Below are 21,085 nucleotides of genomic sequence, written 5' to 3' on the forward strand. Positions count from 1 at the left end.
TATTGCAAAATTATACCTTCTTGTACGTGTACAAAAGACAACGTATTTAATTGAAATATGGGAAAAAATAATTATAACACATGATACAAACAGGAGAGAATTTATTCTTAATATGTGTTAACAACACAATTCTCTCTCCGTTAACTTTGGTACCCTCAACACGCTGTTCATTACGACGGATTAATTTGATGCCTATCCACTTTATTTCACGTACTGCAGATTAATCTCAAAACCATCAATGATATGCGATCTCTTAGAAGGGATATACATCGTTAAGCGTATCCAAATGTATTATTTCTCATACGTTATCAGCCGACAAACATTTATATTGGATTTGCATAATATCATTCATACATCGAATGTATATTTTACATCGAATATTGAATTTACGCACCTAGCAAGAGAGTCAACAAGATTTACAAATTTCAAAGACAGATAATAATACCCCGTCCTCTTTTAGAGCGTTCATCTGCATGTTGTATATCCTAGTAATATTTTTAAACATATCGACTAACAATTTTACCTATTGAGTTTGTAACAAGTCTATTTACTGTTTGTAATTAGTATAAAAGTTATATTTCGTATAAAATTTATATACTTAACTTTGTGAAAAGTTACAAATTCTGAAGGAAAAAGCATCACAAACACCGTGTAATATACTCGTGTAAGATTAACTATTCACACGTCAATTTTTCATTTACAACCAAACAATACTGCAATAAGTCATACTACATATCGCAAAAAAGCAATATTTATAAAGTGAGTAATTAAATTTACTTACTAAAAAACGTACACGTTAATACCAACAATCACATTACTGAAATGGTACATATTACATATTATCGATGAAAGCTATTATAAAAATTTTAAGTAGATCGGATATACGGTTTACAGTAAATAAGTAACATCGACTGTAAAAAAAATATAATAACATAATTATTCCAAGTCGTATACGTTATATATGCGCAGTCATGATATATCCCTTTTTGACCATTTCTCCAATTATGTATTATAATTCTGTTGCCTAAATTTTCTAAAAACTACTTAATCGTTTATTTACTATTAGAATAATAACTTTATTTACTCTTAACATTATATCCGATGCAAAATACTCTTGCAAATTAAAAATATTATTATTCGTATAATCAATAATGCTTTCGTTTGCAAAAGAATTAAATGTTTGACAGATTTCCATATGCTGATACGGATACAATCAATTTATTAATACAACTGAATAAAAATATATACGTCGATAATTTCATGCTCCTTTAAAAGAACCACGTTTTCATAATTTTATTTATTTAAAAACTGCTTCATAATTTATATTGATCTTCCAATAATTTCAATTACGGACGGCAACATTCATTTGGACAAAATGATGCGGACATTATTAATGTTCCACATCATTTGAATATAACATAATAATTCAGGCATTAACATAATATGTATTAATATGACTTGCATATATTTGAAAATATAATTATATATTATCAATAACCATTTAATTATATGTTATCAAAATCTAATTTATTAAAAATTTAGGCATATTCCGAATGATATAAATTATATCAGTATCAGGATATATGATCTGCCTCATAATTTATAAGAAATGCAAATGCTTTAAATAAACAATAATAATAAAATTAATACAAATGCATGTAAATCATGTATGCCCGACAATAAAGGACTAGATTCCACTAAAAATGGAATCTTTAAGAAGAGGTCATTTGCTAACTGAATTATGTCAGTATTGACTAATGAATTTATCCTAATAGGAAATTTACTTATAAGTTTAATAAAATAAAGAAATTATAAAATCTTGCAGAAAATAAATAATTTAAAGACAAAAGAAATCTAAATACGTAAATTTGAATTTCTTTCTCTTTTTAGAAATACGAAATGCTAATATAATAAATTGCAATAAATCATCAATTTCGATGCTACAAATAATCACTATTGACGTTCTTTGCTTGTATTCGCCGCATTTATAAAACTTAGCTTTCACGGAAAAGATAATATATATAAAAAAAATTAGTATGTAAATCTAATTTAAAGACGATACTTACACAAATATCTTACTACCTGTTTAAGAAAAAATAACTCATTTGCTAACAAGAAAACAAACATCCTTGTTGCTTTTCTTTTGTTTCAGTTACTAGACATATAAAAATTGCATTAATTTGATTGACAATGATGATTTAACGCTAAAACGCCACTTGATGATTTATCGCATCGATGTCATTCACACTGGAGTAGGAAGTGCTTGGTTGTTGATAGATATCGTCTTGGAGAAGAGGAGAGTTGACGTTGTGACACCTCTGATTCCTAGAATTATGTTTAGACCTGTTGGAGCAGTGGTGGATTGTCCTGGCCCCTCGGCGTGACATCACGCCTAAAATTATATAATTAATAATATTATCAATGAACAACAAAAAACAAGTGTAAATTATACTCTAATACACATAGATGTATTTCTTAAAAAAAAAAAAAACAATAGTAACAACACAAAAATAAAATGTTATAACTTCGAATGTCAAATTACCAAACCTATTCATAATAAAAATATTTTGGTAATTTCATTCATATGTTTTCTATTTTGCTAACAAATCACAAGAGCTTAATGAAACTGATCAATTAAATGTAAACTGTAAACATATTTAACATGTAACATTAATATTGATAAAAACATAATTCGAATATACCAGTAATTGACACACATTTCTTCCCACACTCATTACTGTGAAAACAACTTGAAGTTAATAAATAAGAACAATATAATTCCATAAAACATTTGATCTTGCATATATAACAGTAAATACAAAATATTACAATATTTTTAAATAGTTATTTCATTTAATTGCAAAGAATATTTTGAATGTCTACTTTTCCACATATATACAAATGATTACAATTGTAATTGTTTAATTTAATTAAAGTTGTAATAATTTCCTGAATAAAAAAAATAGAGAATTGTTTTATTTGTTATAATAATGAAAAGGCAATGTATAATTTATGAATATGGTGATATGGATAAAATTCTGAATTAAACATGTGATAGTAAATAGTACATACGACTAAAAAACCATATATTCTTGCAAAGAATACAATTCTCGATTTGATTTCTATTTCTATCCCGAATAAAAGCTCGTTACCTAATATACCTAGAAAATAAAAATTAAAAGTAAATACAAAAAAGCTAAAAAGGAAAATAAAGAAATTCTTTAATTAAAAATAATAATAAAAAAAGAATGTAGTGTTAAGTGTTAGCATGAAAGATAGAGGAGAAAGAAGTTTGAAAATGTTATAGACAACCACAAATACCTTTACATACAAGCAAATATAGTACAAACCAATAAAGTTTTTTGTGATCACAATAATTTATCTTTTTACTTTTATTTGGAAATAATACTTTTATATTTGAATAATAGTTTTCTAGATAGATATTTAATCTCCTGCATACCTATCTTTCATATTCAAGCACTCTGAAAGTAGGTGTAGTTGTGGTGGGTGTGGGAGGAGAATTGAGTTTGCTTACGCAATGATTTAAAGAGGTCTCTTGCACACTGTCCAAATTTCCCTGTATTGCTCTCTTGTGATTGGCCAGCTTCTCTTTATTCATGGGTGAGCCTAAAATGACCAGGAGCTATGATACTAGCTCACTTTATTTTATATGTTATATAATGTACACTTAACATACATTTACATAGTTAAAAAATAAATTATGGAATGAAAACAATACTTGTTTTTTTTTTTTTTTTTTTTTTACGAATATCAAGTTAAGCAGAGCCATTAATTGTACAATTAATATTCTTATTTATATTATAAAAATCTAATTTTCTTATGTTATCATTATTCTTAATATTATAATTGTCTTACCAATATAACTAAGTAACACTGGTAAGAATATTAAACCATGTGCAGCGCCAAACAAGACAATTCCCAAGTACATTCTAAAGTAAAATACCTGTAAATATATTTTTTTTTTTTATTATAAATAATGATCTCGTATTTAATTTATATACCCAACAGTATACTAAATAAATTACCTGGAATATTTGACTTTTAGCAAAACCAAGTACTATGATACCACCAAATTTGGTAAGTGTTATACCGCTAAATATGGAACTTCCCATATTTGTTAAAGCGTCGGCCACTCTATCAATTCGAGTTGTTTTAACAGACACGGAAAATGAATGCACTAAATGACTACAAAATTCTACAGCTATTCCTACAGCCTGGAAAATGATAAACATTTTAATCGTTATTAAATACATTTATACATATCCTATATATATATATAATTATATAATAATAATTCTATTTAACCTTAATATTTATAAAATACACGTACCATTACAAGATTTACTAGTGATACAGCATTTAATGTAATATGCCACCAATACATTAACCCTCCAATATTGACCACAATCATTGTGATTGTTATCAAAACGACCAATGAAGAGAAGATATCTAAGCCCATCAGTAAGAATGTCACAACAAAAATGGCAAGTAAAGAAATGCCAAGACTTTTCAGTGTATCAGGCCACATAGTTAAATACTGTTCATAAAATACGTAAAAGATACTGTAGGGAAAAACTTCTACACTTCTATTTTCTCCCAGATGTGTAAGATGTTCATTAATCATATCTGTTATATTTGCTGAAATTAGTCGTGCTGCTCTCATTGATTCATAATAATCTGCAGATGTCTTCAAAATTGTGTGATAGGCCATAAAATAGGATGCTCCTACTGTAGATAAACCAGAATTTGGGTCATTAACATAATTTACAGCATGCCCATAGGCAGCATGGCCACCCTTAGCACACGTATCATCTGGATTATCTTCTAAGAAGAACGATATATATTTTTGGAAATCCATTGATACTGGTCTACCATATGCATTTTCGCTTATATTGCATGTAGAACAATGACTGGACATATCTATAAATTTTTATATTAATAAGAAGTGACATTCTATTTGAAAATTATAAATGGAGTAATATAAATATATATAAAACTATCTCTTTACCTGTATGCGGACAAAAAGAATTATTTGCATTGAAATATTTGCAGCAACCAGTTAGCTGAGACCAATCGATATAATCATCTAGCCAAGATGAAGCAGGTTTTGCTATGTATGTGCTATAGAAATAAATAAAATTTAATTTATTTATCTTTTTTTATTGAGATTCAGAGTGTAATTTGTTACCTGTTTGATTGTTTGGATGCAGTAAATATTTGGGTAGATATTGAATCACTGTTACAATATTGACCACCACAAACTAAATTTTGCTGGCGTGTATCTGAATAGTTCAAACCATCTTTAACAACAAAATACATTGGTGGTCCGATTGACAAATAATGATTCAGAAACTGTAGAAAAATCAAAAATTAATTATAATCATTTCACTTCGTAATTAAATAATTTTAATATTTGACTTACTTTAAAGTATTTCAGTACGTAACTATCCTCAGGCATAGAAAGTTGTTGATCTAGGCCAATTTCAATATGTGGTACAACTGCAATGCTGGTACAAAGCCAACCAAAGAAAACCACTATTACAGATGTACGAACCCATTTTTTTAATAATAAAGGAACATATGCCACTTTAAAGATTTTATATAAAATTCCATCTACCACTTCTTCGCCCGTATCTTTCTTTGAACCATGGATGAAACAACATACATCAAGTCTATTATTCTAAAACGATATAAATATTAATGTAATACTATCCTTAATAAGCATTTCTAGGATATAATATAATACATACCATTTGTCTAAGTGTATCCAAAGCTAATAAACTGACAAAACATGTGACTTGCAAAATAAAGTCCACCAGCAATGCCATACCAGCATAAAGAGCAAAAGCTTTCACAGCAGGCATATCAGATAATCCACCTATAAAGTAAAATAATATGCCATATACGTGTACATTGATATGATATGATTAAAACTTTGTATATTTTCATGTTATAAATAAAATATATATAGCTAATGCATACCTAGAAAAAAACAACAACTTTCTGATACACTTGTAAGTAACATACTAGGCCCAATTTGACCAAGTATACGACCTATGTGTTCCGGAACTGTTTCATTTGGTCTTCGACTTTCTCTTTGATGTGTTTGTACCATAATAAAAATATTATCAACTCCAACGGCAAGTACAAGGAACGGAATTACTTCGATTATAATAAGTGTTGCTGGAATCCCTACAAATCCAAATAAACCAACAGAACAAATAACAGATGCTAAAACTATTAAGACACCTCCGAGACCAAGAGTAATTTTCGAATCGATCTGAAATAAATCAATGTTTGAAATAACATTGCATTTTATTAAAAATGTCTCAGATCATATATACTAAACATAATACTTACTAAAAGCCGACTACAAGTTCTGATTTGACCAAGAGAGATTGCAATATATGCGAACATAATAATATAAGAGACAAGAATAGTCAGTATATCTGATTGGGATTCACGATTTAGTTCATCTTCAATCGATCTTTCAGAGGTATATGCTATGTCCATATAAGATGGTATCTTCGCTGACACGTTTTTCATAAGATCGATGAAACTATAGTAAACCATTTTAAATATTTATTTATTACTCGTGATAATTTCATAATAAAGTATTTAATAATATCACCTTTTCTCCCATTCTAAAGCTGGCAGTAATTTTGTTTTGTTATGATAGTTGTTTACAAGAATAGTAAGAATAACAGCTGTAGCTTTTTCATACGATGCATTATACAGGTCTTGTCCTGGTGAAAGGAAGCCACCTACAGCGATAGCAGGATCAACTGGTCCGCCATATGGCGCAAGACAATCAGGATTGTATGCATTCCTGAAATGAAAATACATTATCAAAAATTTTAAAAATATTTTTAAAATAATTTCTTTTTAAACATATTTATTTAAAGCAGATTTATATATATATATATATATAACTTACTGTGAGCACATCACAAAATGATCTAAGTAATTTACGGTATAATTATCTTCAAGAGTTGATGTATCAAATTTTTCTAAATCATTTTGCCAATAACCCCAAACACTTTGAATAGCACATTCTTCTACTGTTGGTTGATCAGTAAAAGCATTTCTTAAAGGTGTAAAACATATATCACTTAAAGTGTAATTATTAGGAGTCAAAACTTTTTTAATTTTTTCTTGCAGTTCATAAACATATTTAAGAACAGTTTTATTAAATATGGGTCCAAATGTTATAGGACCATTAGATGTATTATGTACGATCTGAAAAATTGTAAGTATTAAAGTTCAGTATCATATTAATCTAGTTATTTAACAATATTAAGTAGATAGATGAAATAAATATTATTCTAATATTGCAATATTTACTCACATTATGTAAACCCAAAGTACTTATAATAATTTGTTCAGTTCTATAAAATGGTTCAAAATGTTCATCAAAATATTCTCTCTCAATACGTGAGCGCGAATATGGTGATGCCCATAATTCTACTGGATCCGTAGTAACATTCATATACTTTATTCCATGTCCCAAACCAACAATAAAAAGAAATCCAAGAAAAAGAATTAACCATGGACGTGATGCACAAACTAAAATAAAGAAGTATTTATAATTATATTATATAATTATTAATATAATTATATTAACATAAAGGCCAATAATCATGTAGTCGTAAATCACGTTTATTTTACCACTTTTATTTACCTGTACCCCACCAACAGAAAAATTCTTGTAATAATTTATCAGTGCCTGCACCTAATCTTTCAATAAAAGTAGATTGTGTATCTTCAAAGCCAGTAGGTAATTCATCAGCCGATATGACACCTGTAAAAATGAATGTAGAAACTCTAATAATTCCCGATCATATAAATCTGTGAAAAACAACAAATTTTGTATGCACATAAAATAATAATTAAACATTAAGCATAAACAAAAGCAATATTATATCATATTTAGAACGTATCTCTAGTGTTAGCACTTATTTAACTGTAACAATATTCAAATGATAGTATACAAAACAATAATCTTAGAATATCATAAAAATGTTGCAAATGTAAATTATTAAATGTATAAAATTATAAAAAAAAAGAAATAATAAATAACGTAGATTTAATTATAGCAAGTATTATATATATATATATATATACATATATATAAATTAAAACAATATCATGATATTTGTATATAATAGTAATAACATATTTTCTACAATTGCAATAATAAATAGTAAAAATTATATAAAAGTGATAACTTAAAAGAAACCTTACTACGACAATAAAAGAACGGAAAATTAGAACATTTTAATGTAAATGCTTGTTTAGCAATATTATTAACGTAGTAAATGTAATTACAACTAAAATAAATCATCTTGTTTGAACATAACTTTTTCTTTTGATACCTATCTTATTTGCTTAATAGATGTATATTATTTGTATTAGTTATTTATGGTTAACGAAAAAAAAGTAACAAAAGAAATCACACACACAAAGCATAAAGCATGAAAAACAAAACTAACAAAGCCAAAATGAATAAACACAAAGAAGAAATACAAGAAGCATATTATCCAGAAAGATTTAGAATTGAGGAAACCTACTGGAACGTTTAGATTGTAGTGGACTGTCTTCCTGATCAGCTGCAAGGGCAATACGAGCACCATCTCCTGGGTGGTGTAAACCAGCTGCCAGGCGCCTACCAACCTGTCTTCCTACTTCCTCCCCTCGTGCAACTATATATACGCACACACCATACATACACAACTAATCAGAAAGTATTTTATTCCAAAAGTACTTTCATATATTTTGTATGTAATGTAACAAATATTAGTACATTCACACCTATTATATGAAATATATTGTTATTTCTATACAAATTCAAGAAATATATCACATACCATTTCACACTCAATATTATTTAAAACAATAAATCTTAGTATTATTCAAAGTACACTACAATACCTAATATTTTCATATAAAAAAAAACTGATAATAATCATATTACCTCTGAATAATCTTGAAATAAAACATCATAACTGTATATGTATTATTTAAAATTTTATATATAATTTTATGTGAAAAATTGAAAGTAATGATAGATTAAACCACAACCAAAATATAAAGAGTTAGATTATAAAACAACAATAAACATTCAATAACCAGAAAAAAATACTAAATATTCAAAGAACCAAGAATCAATAATATTAATTTACAAGTTTTCTTCATGAAGAATAAAAACTTGTTTATTAGATTCCTATGTGTCAGTAAAATTTAGTAATAATAATACAAGTTAAATTAAATTAGTCACTATAGAATCAAACAAATGAATGTGTAAGTGTATATAAAAAAAAAACAAGCAAAATATATGTCATAAAAAGTATAGCATAAATAAAGTAAAAAATGCATAGCACTTTATGATCACACTATGTGTATTAAGATAAAATTTTGCAATGTTCTTTTTTAAATATTTGTTGTAATATTAAATTACTATTGCTTCTTACCAATTTTTTGTCGATTGCTGAAACAGACTTCCAATAAAATAAAAATAGCTGATCCACAAATGAATATAATTATCATTACAACTTCATATCCATCATAACCAAAAAGACTGAATGGCTGTGGAGGTAAAGGTATTGATTGTGGAACTGGACAGCTATCTTCACAATCCACACAACTACATGCTGGAGTATGCTCCTTATAAATAAACAAACAAAATAGAATAATATTTGGAGATATTTTAATTACTAAACTTAATATAATATATACTTTATAATATACATTAGTGTTATATAAAATCATCAAAATGTGAAAAATACAAAATGTAAAATCATGGATATTTTACTTACATTCAATGATTTGTTACATGGAGTAATTTCTGGATTCATTGGTTTAAATGGGCCAATAGGATTATTTGTATTAATATATGTAATTTGAAAGGGAACAAAACTATTTGTCGAAGCATCACCCATGTAGTGAAACCATTTTGTTGGAGAACATCGGCTTGAACCCCATTCTCCACACATAATATCTAAAGCAAGTTGACCTGTGCTTGGAACTGATACTTTGTTACAAGATTTATAGGTTCCATCTAAATACTTGTTAGATATATATACATCTATTTGGTTTACATATTCAATACCTGGAAATCAATAAAAATAACAGATGTCACAAATATAGTCAAACTGAATTTTTTACAATCGTAAAAAAGATATTATATTTCCATCATTGGATAATAATATATGCAAACAAAAAATATAATTACCCTTATCTTTCAATATTTCTGTAACATTTATAAAACTGCTTTGATTAGGGCTACAGGTAAATTCACAAAAATGTTTGGATAAGTTATCTAAACAGCTAGGACAGCGTTTCAAAAAGTTTGCTGCAAGTTTTATATTCTTTTTTAATGTTTGTAATTGTTTTATGTCACAACAAGTATTTGTTTCCTTGTTTATATCAGTTATTAAATGTGGACACTGCTCAGCAAGCAGTTTTTGTCCTTCCTTATCTAACGGCTTAGCAGGACCAGTATAATGGCAGTTTTTGATATGTGTATAACTGTCTTTATAACATTCCCCATACCAGATACAATGGTCAGTATCTGCACTGTTTACCTGTTTATAAGTAAGGAGGTATCAATAATTGTTAAGATGTATTCTTATTGAATATAACATATCATATATAACATTAGTTCTTATTTCTATAAAAACGTTAACAAAGGAATTTTATGAATAACATTTTTTAATTATGTACTAATAGTTAATGGTTTAGATTAAACCTGTTAAAGATTTCGAGGAAGAGTATCGTACTAACGCTTTTTAGTTTTGCTCATGTTCTGCATTCCTAAGCAGTGAGCACTCTTGGTGTCAAAGCTCTTACTCAATAATCAATAATCAATAATCAATAATCAATAATCAATAATTGGATAGAACTTTTGTTACAATATTATATTCCATATAATTTTATATAACAAATTTTATGTATAGAAAGAAAAAGATGTTATTATTAATTGTGACTTTTTAAAAATAAATATTCAATAAATCTATGAAAATAGAGAATTTTTTACTACATTTGGAATTTGATCATTTTTTAACTACGAATAAATACAGAGTTCCGCGAATAAAGTATTGAGTCAACTAGATAATGCACATTCCTTAGTTATTAGTTATTAGTATCACTTTTACTGGAATGGAATTTATAATCACATGTTATTAAGCTATTAGTCATTAAGACGATAACATTAAAGCGATATAACTTCGCAGATATTCATATTATATTTTCGTATGAAGGATCGAAAATATATTAATGTAAAACGAAAATGTATATTATAGCCGTCTAGCCGTAAACATCTCTATCCGGAAAACATCACGTCAACGGCTATTCTGGACGAATGAAAATCTGCGCATCACGCAAAGCAAATCTTATTTTCTTTTATTATTCTATGTGGAAACAATTATTTTCGCATAACAAGTGCATATATACATTTTATGTCTAAATATAAAAAAAGAAGTATGCATACATAAATTATTTTTTTATAAAATGACGTGATTACATGTTGTAATAGAGCAATGAGTTGCATTTATCTTATCATACTTAATAAGCATATTAAGCTTTGACCTCAATAGAAGTCCCGATGCCTCGGAACATTGTTCTTTAAGGGAACAAGAAAACATGGCATAATTAAATCCAATAACCCCTGCTAACGATCGAAAGTCGTCAATAGGCTTTCTCGAACATCGGCTGAGGTGACGTCACGCACAACGCATACTATCCGAAAAGGACTGTGATTGGGTGTGGTATATATACATTCGTACGCACACATAAGACGGTTGTTATCATATACACAAGCTTCACAATACTTCGGCCTTAAACGCGACATGAAAATAATATTTCGTTGTACTTACAACGCACGCGAACCAGGACAAGGATATCAGAATAAAAAAGGTAGATCCAAGTGACATCGACGACGACGGCCTGCCTGTCAAACGATGACCTCGAAGTTGTGCACAAGAAGTCCGATTCGTCATCATAGCTCTATCAAATTTTGTTATTGACCAAGAAAAAATCTACGCTTCACGTTCGAACGATGTAACGAACGCGGCGTTTTTCACCTTTTTTTATATCGACACTAGAATCTCACGAGTCATATGCGTTCCGATTAGTTTAGAACCTATTACAATCTGCACGATCTTTCTCGTCGACGGCAACGATCACTTCTCGAAAGTCTCTCGATACTGTTCGATACACCGCTTGTCACACGTCGAGATTGAACTGAAATACGCCATTCGTTGCGTTTCTCTGATACACGAAATCTGATTCAGTCGACTTCGGTTATCTTCGGAAAGCTTCGGTTGATACTTATCAGCCATTGGTTAATATGTGCATAATAAAAGCGCGATTTTTTTGTACATTTAAAAGTCAAATTACATTCCGTCAGGGTATAGAATTATTTGTCTTTACATTTATACAGTTTCTTGATCGAAATAATCATTAGCCTCTTTGGTATTTTTAAAATTTCATATAAAATTTGACGTATTTTATATCGTAAACGCGTATGTAGAAATTCTTAGTTTGTAAAGGATGTAAAATTCCATGCTATATTATTAAATCTGATGTACATTTGCTTTATAATTTTTATAATAGGTCAATGATTATTAATTATATGACTATATGCTGTCCAATGTACTGTGGATTATATAACCTAATAACAGAGTATTTCCTAAGAACAGAAATTTCCATATTTCATAAAAAGAAAACATAAATATCTTTTTTCTATCCAAAAGAAGAGTGTAATGATTTTATCAAACAATCATTTTGAAACGACTCACTTTTTATAAATTCTGTTAAATTTCCGATAGTTCATACAATAGTTGATAATTACTAAATTATCCAGGGTTAAAATATAAAGTTATGCAGCAGTTACTTTCAGAATAATCTTTAATCCAAAAGATCATTTGAACAAGAACTAAAAAAAGAGAGATAAAAGAACGAAATTATTTTTCTTTTTTTTTCTCTTTTTTTTCCATTTTTATGTATATACAAATCTTCTTTGTTTCCGTCGCTTATTCGAGAACGGAATTGGTGAAAAGCGCGTCTACATACTGCGATTCAGTAGCGCCAACGCCGAGACATCAAAAATTGTTGGCTTCCCTAGTTATCTATGATAAAGACCCTCCACAAAAATACAAAGATTATTAAATATTCTTGGCAAGGTGTACAAATAAAGCATATGAACATAAATGTAAGGTAATAATACATTTGCATTAACAAGTAACCAACCGAACGATTTCTTGCAGATTTAAAATCGTCATGATGACAACTTAACAAGATCAATCTAAGAAATGTTTAGATACGAAGTTTACTAGGTCTAAAAATATATTCTAAAACTTAAAAATATATTTTAATCTGTAAGAGGAAGTATTCCCGTCAATCAGAAAAAGGTTAAAGGATTAAGGTCAAAAACTTCTACTACTTATTGACAACACAAGCTTCACATTATGAACAAAAAAAAAGAGATTCTTTTTTAATTAATATCATGTCAAAATATCCTTAATATGTATCTAAGAATCATGCCGATTAGATCTAAAGAGAAAGAATATTTACTAAGATAGATTTTGGTTTAAAAAGATCGTAAAGTTGGATATTTTACATCATCGATGTTTCTATATTAATTATGAATGTATTATTTTACGACTTGAATCTATAAGTCGATGACGATATCTTCAAGACAACAAACCGCATCGAGGCTGGAAGCAGTTGATCTCTAGTAGATCTCAATGTACAAGATGAAACCCGATTCGTAATACCACAAATTATTGGCTAAATTCCCAGATTTAATGAAACCGTGTGTAAAGCGACTTGCCGTATATCATCATATGCAGACGAAAAGATTCCTAGTAGCATAAACGTTTCTTCGGCTATCAGCAAAAAAATTGTCGGTTAAAACGACAGAATTTACATATTTAATAGAAACTAGAAATTCTAAATCCGTCAAAGAGCCTATGAACTTTTCTGTTCTTAGAAAAATACCAGGAGTTTGGTAATCCTCGGGAAACTAAAAAACTAAATACAGTAGAGGAACTAGATCGCTAGCCATTACCACATATTCAAGATTTCATGAAAATAATATCTTCTTGTCTATCGATTTGGTAAGAACGTGTTATGACATTCCGATGACAAACGAGTATGTACTTAAAATAATCATTATTAATTACTCTGTTTATTCTATCCTAATTCTTGGCAAATGTTATCTAGACTAAAGAACGAATAAGAAATTTTTCATGAATTTTGTTTTCCAAGATCTCGATTATCTATATACTATGTATTGCTATTTTGACGAAGTCTTATAATTAGTAACATCATAAAAATACAACCTCTATAATGTCATTTTCGAAAAAGCTCAGCAGTGTTCAATGCGAACTAATATAATAAACATAATCCGGAAGTATCGGCAACTATTGTCGGGCAATGAAGCAATCAAATATAGTAGTAACTTTATAGAAAGGAGATAACTTATGATAAGGACAGATCATTGACCTTAGTCTTTCGGCAAAGGTGTTATTAAGACAAATTAGACAGTTAAATTTTATTGGTCAATTCTCCACCGAAATTGTTCGTGTAATTGGCAAAGAAAATGTGACAACCAAACACTACCACGCATTGCTACTATAGACTGTCCAGTCATTATTAGCACTGAAAAGTTAGCAAAGAAATAGCGATAGGATATATTTAACGAAAAAAAAGTGTCCCAAACTCAGTCATTTATTTTTACTGGCCAAGCATGTTCTCTATAGGTATTTTACGCTATAGGCACGTACGTCAAAGAAATTAACAAATTGAAAATTCCAAAGCTATCGCGTACAAAAATTTTACATTACATCCATATTAAAACATACTCTTTCGTTACTATCGACAAAAAATATCCACCAGTACGTCATTTGTTCGACGCAATGGACGGGATATTTCGCGTCATTATTGATATTTTTTTAGTGGAAGATTACGAAGATATCTCATATCGCAATAAATCTATTATGTGATGCTACGAACGAAAATATTTGATATCTATTTTTGGATATTTATAATACAATATCACTCATTCGACACTTTGAGCGAGACTTTTTACGTCTTATTTGATTTTTAACTAGTTATCATACAGCGTATATTTCGTGCGTATAATAATCGTGACTCGACGAGTGAAAAATCGAATCATAAGTGATAGCAATAACAACGATAGTAATGCTGAATTTGTACGAGTAATAATGACATTCCATTGCCAAAGAGATGGAGTAAACTTTTCGATGCGAGGTGATGAAAGATACCCACAACTATTTCTTTCCAATTAGTTATTCTATATATCATACAGACAATCGCAATGGAATGGAAATTGAATCGGTCGGCAGTAGTTTTATATTATTTCTGTATTTTTTTCTTTTTTTTTTTAAACCACGAAGTTGTAGATTCAATTGGAAGAACAACGCGTTAAGAGACGCGTTAAAAATTTGTTTGATCGACTAAGAATAAATAAGTAAACCCATCGAAAGAAAAAACTTATTCGTCACACGTACAATCGCGATTCCTAAAGCGCAGTTATAAGCAAAAATTTACTATGGTGAATTGATCAAAAGTAAAATTTTTAATAGATATTGTGATAGTGACGAAGCTACGAATTTCTATGTCGTTTTCTTAACTTTTTCAACAAATTATTTTAGTAACTGAACTAAAAATTCAATCGTTAGGAGGTCGTGATAGTACACGAGGACATAACCATGTCATTCAACGTCCAATTGCATGATTGTACAGAACGTTGGTACAGAATATTAAAAACTAACATGTCTACTTCAAAGATATAATAATCGGATTGTTTGACTAAAGAGAATATAGAGGTTCCTTTGTTTTGCAACAGACTTATTTTATCTAAGAATCACTTTAAGGGTATTGGACAAATTTTTTGAAGACATCGGTCAATCAATTGAATCTTCACAAAAGATCTACGTAAACGAATACAAAAAATTCGTGTAAAATCCATCGTTCATCATTCTAAAAAAAATTTTGTTTGTTTAAAAAGATTTATCGTAAACTATTCACAACTTTATTAAAAATAATTTATTGCGATAGCAACCCTCATACGATTCTAGGGGACGTTAACCTATGTCAAAGACTACACAATATCAATAAACGGCAAGTAGTGTGATGTCTCGCTTAAAGAGAGATTAAAGCCAGTGTATACGTTAGACTATGAAAGAATTAAAGGTGATTCATCGAAGAATTTAGTAAGACCTTTATCTCTATTGCGTATATATTCAAGACCTAAGGAACTTCGATCAAGTTCGATTAACTTCAATCAACGATTATTTGATCGGCAGTGTAGCCAACATCAAAACGTTTAACTGTAAATATACCATTCCTAACCTATATTTTCGTGATTCAGTAACCATTAAAAACTTGTACATAACATGGAACAGACAAAATGTAATTAAAATAGGTTAAGAGAATAGATATATGCATTTCTATATTACGTATACAAATTTTTAAATGATTATTGATACCATGAAAATACATAAGTTAGAAACGACGTATGATTAAAAGTTCTACTGTTGGCTACGCTATTGATCGAGCTAATCGTTGAGTGAAATTAATCGAGCTTGGTCGAAATGGCCCTTTTAAATCTTATATCGAATAAGTATCAAAATTAGAAAGGAAATATTTTGCTTTCTCGGTATTGCATTTACTGGATTGACGATTGCGAAGACTCGTTTTTCGCCAGTCCCGTCATCGAACAAGATAACATAAATTTCCAACTATGAAAATGAAGAAAAGTTGGGTCGACTCCCTTGTATACACATAAAAGAAAAGAAAAAGAAAAAAGAATTTCATTTTCTTTTGTCAATTTCTTTTTCCTTTTTTTTTTTGATTCTTATAAATAATATCTAATAAAAATTATTCCGAGAGTTAAACTGATGTGATGTAAACTAAAAGTGATGTAAAACTTAAAATATCTCGGTCGTACGATATCTCGGGGAATTTAGTTATCTACTGTCGTACGAATTGTCAAATCATATCGATTTAGCCGTCATCTAGCAGCTGTTAGAAAAACTTCACAAGTACGATTGATCTGTCAAGAAGGAACAACAATCTCCAAAAACTAGTTTAATAAATTAATTCTTTTAACATATGAGGAAAGCAATGGAAATGGCTAAGTTACGAATCTTTTCAAGAAATTTACAATTATCAGCTCTAGTAAGTATTTTATTTCTATTAAGAATAATTTCTATCACGTGTTGAGATAATGAAATTACTTCATCAATGATTCGTACGAGGGCGTTGTGTTCATTTCTTTTCGGAAATATTCGTACATCTTCGTTCGATTACAAGAAACAAAACATATTCAAGGGATATTATTTTTCTTCGTCCATGTTCTCGTTTTAAAAGTAAACTTTTCTTTTTTTCTTTTTCCTTTCTTTTTTTTTCTCAGAATATTCAATAATGCCTACTTCGTTCATAATATAAATTAAACGTGTAATAGCCATGAATTGTTTGATATATATAAACTTACGTTTCACTATATCATTTTAAAAAATCTCTTCTATTCTTGTTTTTTATGATTAAGAATTTCCAACGGAGTCTTAATAAGATTGACGCAGTCAAATTAAAATCGGAAGATGTGCTCTGCGAAAAAAATCGGAAGTCTTGCATCAACAAATTCAAACTTGTTAAAACGACGAACAAATACAAAGATAATGTGAATCAAGCGGCCGTACTTATACCCATCTGCATGCATAAAGGCGAACTTGGAATTCTTTACACCTTGAGATCTTCAAAATTGAATTCAAATCGAGGACAAGTCTCTTTCCCGGGCGGAATGTACGATAAAACTGATCGTGACCTAGAAGAAACTGCGTTAAGAGAAACTTGGGAAGAGTTAAAAATACCTAGAGAAAAGATTGATGTATGGGCTTGTGGCAATTTAATCGATGGAAAAAATATAAACATAATGCCGGTATTAGGCTACATAGGCGAAATAGATCCTGAAAAATTAGAAAAAAATCCCGATGAAGTCGAGGAAGCTTTCATTATATATCTAAACGATTTCTGTAATCCATCCTTGTGTCGTTTTACACAATTTCGCGATAGCTACACGTTGCCTACTTATCTCGGTGGCAAACATCGTGTTTGGGGTCTTACCGCTGCTATTACTCATATAGCTTTATCTGCTTTGTTACCCGAAGTGTATAAACATAAGCTTGTTCATTTAAAATCTATAGTTCCATCAAAGGCAAAAATAAGTAAGAGTAGTACAGTCGTGGGCGATCAAAACAATTGATAATCGATACAAATATTTAGGACACAATATAATAGCTTCAAAAAATTGTCTTTTTAATAAATGTCATATAAATGTGTGTATGTATATATATACATATATATATTCATCATTATATATATTTCACACACACACACATATATTTATTTACATATTTATATATACATATTTAAGCTATTAAATCGTTTGTTCTAATATTTCAATGATTTTCTTTTTAAATAAATTTATTCGAGAAAGCTCTATTATGAATTTTCATTATTTGGCAATTTCTCGTTCGTCGATTTCAAAAATGATAGTAATCCGTGTGTATGTATTTATTTATGAAATTCGTAACACATACATTGAAAATATAAATATACATATACACGCATGTAGTATGGTGAATATATTACAGGTGTGAAAGGACTTGATTTCACTCGGTATCTACGTGTGAATGTATATTTAATGGAATAGAAAGAGAAATAGAGGCGAGTTGAGTGGGGGGAACAGAGAGAGAGAGAGAGAGAGAGAGAGAGAGAGAGAGAGACAGTGAGTTATGGAGAAAAGAAGAGAGGTAAATAATAGTTTGGTGAACTCGATGTTCTCTCACGAAAGACAGTCGCAAAATCGCATGCGCGGCAGCTATACATGCACATACTTTAAAATTCAATGGGAAGAGTGAAGTGAGCATTGATATCTATAAAAAAGTAAGAATAGAAAAGGAAGAATAAAACAAATAAAGTTCATAAGAATTTATAAAGGATTGAAATGCCGGTGGAATCTTCGATATATTGGAATTCATTCGATTCTCATAAGACGCTTTCAGGTGGAAGTTCTAACAATAGTGATCGTCACTATGTTGATCCTTGGGATTTGGAAAATTATGCTTATCTTCGACGATATAGTGTTAATGTTCCGACACTGCGTTATCAACAAGATCGACGAACTTGTTGTCAATCTGAATATTGGTAAGAGAGTAACATAGACTGTAACATAGAATTTATTACAGAATTATAAAATATCGATTTAAAATTATTAAAAGTTCCTTTATATAAAATAATACAAAATAATAATAATGTATTTAAATTTAAGAAGAAAGGGAAAAGAATTGTCAAATGCGAGGTAAATTTAATGATTGTAATTAATATGATAAATAATAAATATTACTAAAAATGTAAGAAATGAAACTCCGCGATTGTATATTTTTGCATAAAAAAACATCAACGTTACGAGCAATGAAGATCTTCACGCGTCGTTGGTAACAGGGTCACAGAAAAGCTACACATTTGTTCGAATGGAAAACGTGATCGGATATAGATATTTTTTAAAAATTACGACCAACTAACTTTGTAATATTTCATTTAAAACATATATTTTCTGGATAGATTTCATTATCTGTTTATGGTAATGAGAACTGAAATGATATAGTTTGTGTTGTGTGAAAATAGGTATAACCAATCATTAAGAGAAGCGCAATATAGTATACCAGCCTTTACGCAAAAATTATACTGTGACTCGTCCTGCAGAAAGGAGAACAATGTCTATTATTATCATCATCCCATCTACGAAGATGAAATTTCGAATACTGCTTCGTATTCCATCTATTCACCTCTTTCTGGTAAATAATTCTTTTTATGATTAATCAAATTTATGTAACAAAATGAAAATTGCAATTATTTACAAGTAATACGTTATAATGAAATTAATAATCAATGCGTCCCAAGAATCAAGGAGAAATCCATAAATGACTATGATACATAACTTGCTTGATATAAATGTACCTGTGATGCGCTCATGCGTTTACGTGTGCATGCATACGTGTATCAGAATGCGTATATATGCGTATGGAGTACCAAGAGGTACATCTTGCATATACACACGTATACAATTGAAAGCAACGGATTTCTCTATTTTACACTTGTAATGGAATTTCCCCTTCCCTAATTATTGTTAAAGTGTTTCTGCAATGTCTAATCAAGCAAAAATCTATTCAGCGGAACAAGATGTTTACAAATCCAAAAACAATACGCTATAATATTCTTTAACTCTCAAACGTTTATGCACTTGTTTTACATCTCCACCCACAGCCATACTACACACACAAACACACGCGCGCGCGCGCGCGATCACTTTTCTTTTGCATACAATTTAACTATAAGTTATACTAAGAATCGTAATATCGATCCATTGAAGCATAAGATTTGATCTTTTTGTATTTTCAGCTTTAACATCTTGTGAAATGATGGAAAATTATTCGATATCGGATTATGATTATAGATCCTTGTACGCAAATTCACAAATACGCACGGATACAGATCTTAGATACTCAAGAAATTATTCTCATCGGAATATACCCAACGATAACGTACGATATTTTGGTATGATTTACAATCATAATTTATAAAGTTTCCTATTATAAATTTATTTATTACGGATGTATGTATATGATTTACTATTCACAGAAAAATTGCAATATAATGTGGAAGAATATTATATGAGTACAAGAATGGCTCCAGTAGAAGAGAAGTATATGACGGATGTGATAGCACCACTAAATCTTGATTTGAATACATATGGACATCTTAAAATTGATTACACAGACAGTTGGAATTCTCTAAAAAGAAAAATTAGCAAATGAATAGATTTTAATTGATCTTTTACGCGTTCAATATTTGACAGTTTACGTGTATTTGAAATTATATGTGTGTTTTTTTTTTTCTAACATATTCGCATAACAATTTCTAAATGGTTCTTCTAAACAGACTTTGTTTTTCTATCAAATTTATATGAGTGATTATT

General features: G+C 29.2%; 2 protein-coding genes across 12 annotated transcripts; one reads left to right on the top strand and one right to left on the bottom strand.

Moving 5' to 3' along the window:
• Positions 1 to 84: 84 nt before the first annotated feature.
• LOC127062361 (NPC intracellular cholesterol transporter 1) lies at positions 85 to 12,288 on the bottom strand. 7 transcript variants are annotated; one of them, XM_050990404.1, is made up of 21 exons: positions 11,895 to 12,288; positions 10,253 to 10,604; positions 9,837 to 10,129; positions 9,492 to 9,684; positions 8,592 to 8,723; positions 7,703 to 7,822; positions 7,370 to 7,587; positions 6,959 to 7,260; positions 6,653 to 6,850; positions 6,382 to 6,580; positions 6,004 to 6,301; positions 5,772 to 5,899; positions 5,444 to 5,701; positions 5,210 to 5,373; positions 5,030 to 5,142; positions 4,352 to 4,941; positions 4,047 to 4,235; positions 3,877 to 3,964; positions 3,536 to 3,627; positions 3,073 to 3,161; positions 2,251 to 2,392 (listed from the first exon to the last, which is right to left on the bottom strand). In XM_050990404.1, exons 1-20 carry the CDS (start codon positions 12,018 to 12,020, stop codon positions 3,153 to 3,155), a joined length of 4,062 nt encoding a protein of 1,353 aa, XP_050846361.1. In that variant the 5' UTR covers positions 12,021 to 12,288; the 3' UTR covers positions 2,251 to 2,392; positions 3,073 to 3,152. The 7 variants fall into 7 exon arrangements, with proteins under 7 accessions (XP_050846357.1, XP_050846363.1, XP_050846359.1 ...); XM_050990401.1 differs by having other exon boundaries at positions 3,461 to 3,627; XM_050990402.1 differs by lacking the exon at positions 3,073 to 3,161 and having other exon boundaries at positions 2,244 to 2,392; positions 3,461 to 3,627.
• A 1,809-nt stretch (positions 12,289 to 14,097) lies between these two features.
• Positions 14,098 to 20,924, top strand: LOC127062375 (mitochondrial coenzyme A diphosphatase NUDT8). Of its 5 annotated transcripts, none has more exons than XM_050990432.1 (5): positions 14,098 to 14,173; positions 18,702 to 19,254; positions 19,735 to 19,904; positions 20,509 to 20,664; positions 20,749 to 20,924. In XM_050990432.1, the coding sequence occupies exons 2-5, from the start codon at positions 19,055 to 19,057 to the stop codon at positions 20,922 to 20,924; spliced, it is 702 nt and encodes a 233-aa protein (XP_050846389.1). In that variant the 5' UTR covers positions 14,098 to 14,173; positions 18,702 to 19,054. The 5 variants fall into 5 exon arrangements, with proteins under 5 accessions (XP_050846389.1, XP_050846386.1, XP_050846387.1 ...); XM_050990431.1 differs by lacking the exon at positions 14,098 to 14,173 and adding an exon at positions 16,272 to 17,226; XM_050990429.1 differs by lacking the exons at positions 14,098 to 14,173; positions 18,702 to 19,254; positions 19,735 to 19,904; positions 20,509 to 20,664; positions 20,749 to 20,924 and adding exons at positions 15,304 to 16,259; positions 17,057 to 17,226; positions 17,597 to 18,693.
• The last annotated feature ends 161 nt before the right edge of the window (positions 20,925 to 21,085 follow it).

This window comes from Vespula vulgaris, chromosome 3 (assembly GCF_905475345.1).
Source record: "Vespula vulgaris chromosome 3, iyVesVulg1.1, whole genome shotgun sequence".
Taxonomy (NCBI): domain Eukaryota; kingdom Metazoa; phylum Arthropoda; class Insecta; order Hymenoptera; family Vespidae; genus Vespula; species Vespula vulgaris.

Coding starts and splice junctions, on each gene's coding strand:
- LOC127062375 (XM_050990429.1), top strand. CDS start 17,161: ATGAGGAAAGCAATGGAAATGGCTAAGTTACGAATCTTTTCAAGAAAT. Junction 17,227..17,596: donor ATTTACAATTATCAGCTCTA/GTAAGTATTTTA, acceptor TTTATGATTAAG/AATTTCCAACGGAGTCTTAA.
- LOC127062361 (XM_050990400.1), bottom strand. CDS start 12,020: ATGATGACGAATCGGACTTCTTGTGCACAACTTCGAGGTCATCGTTTG. Junction 5,374..5,443: donor ACGTACTGAAATACTTTAAA/GTAAGTCAAATA, acceptor ATTTTTCTACAG/TTTCTGAATCATTATTTGTC. Junction 4,236..4,351: donor CACTAGTAAATCTTGTAATG/GTACGTGTATTT, acceptor ATCATTTTCCAG/GCTGTAGGAATAGCTGTAGA.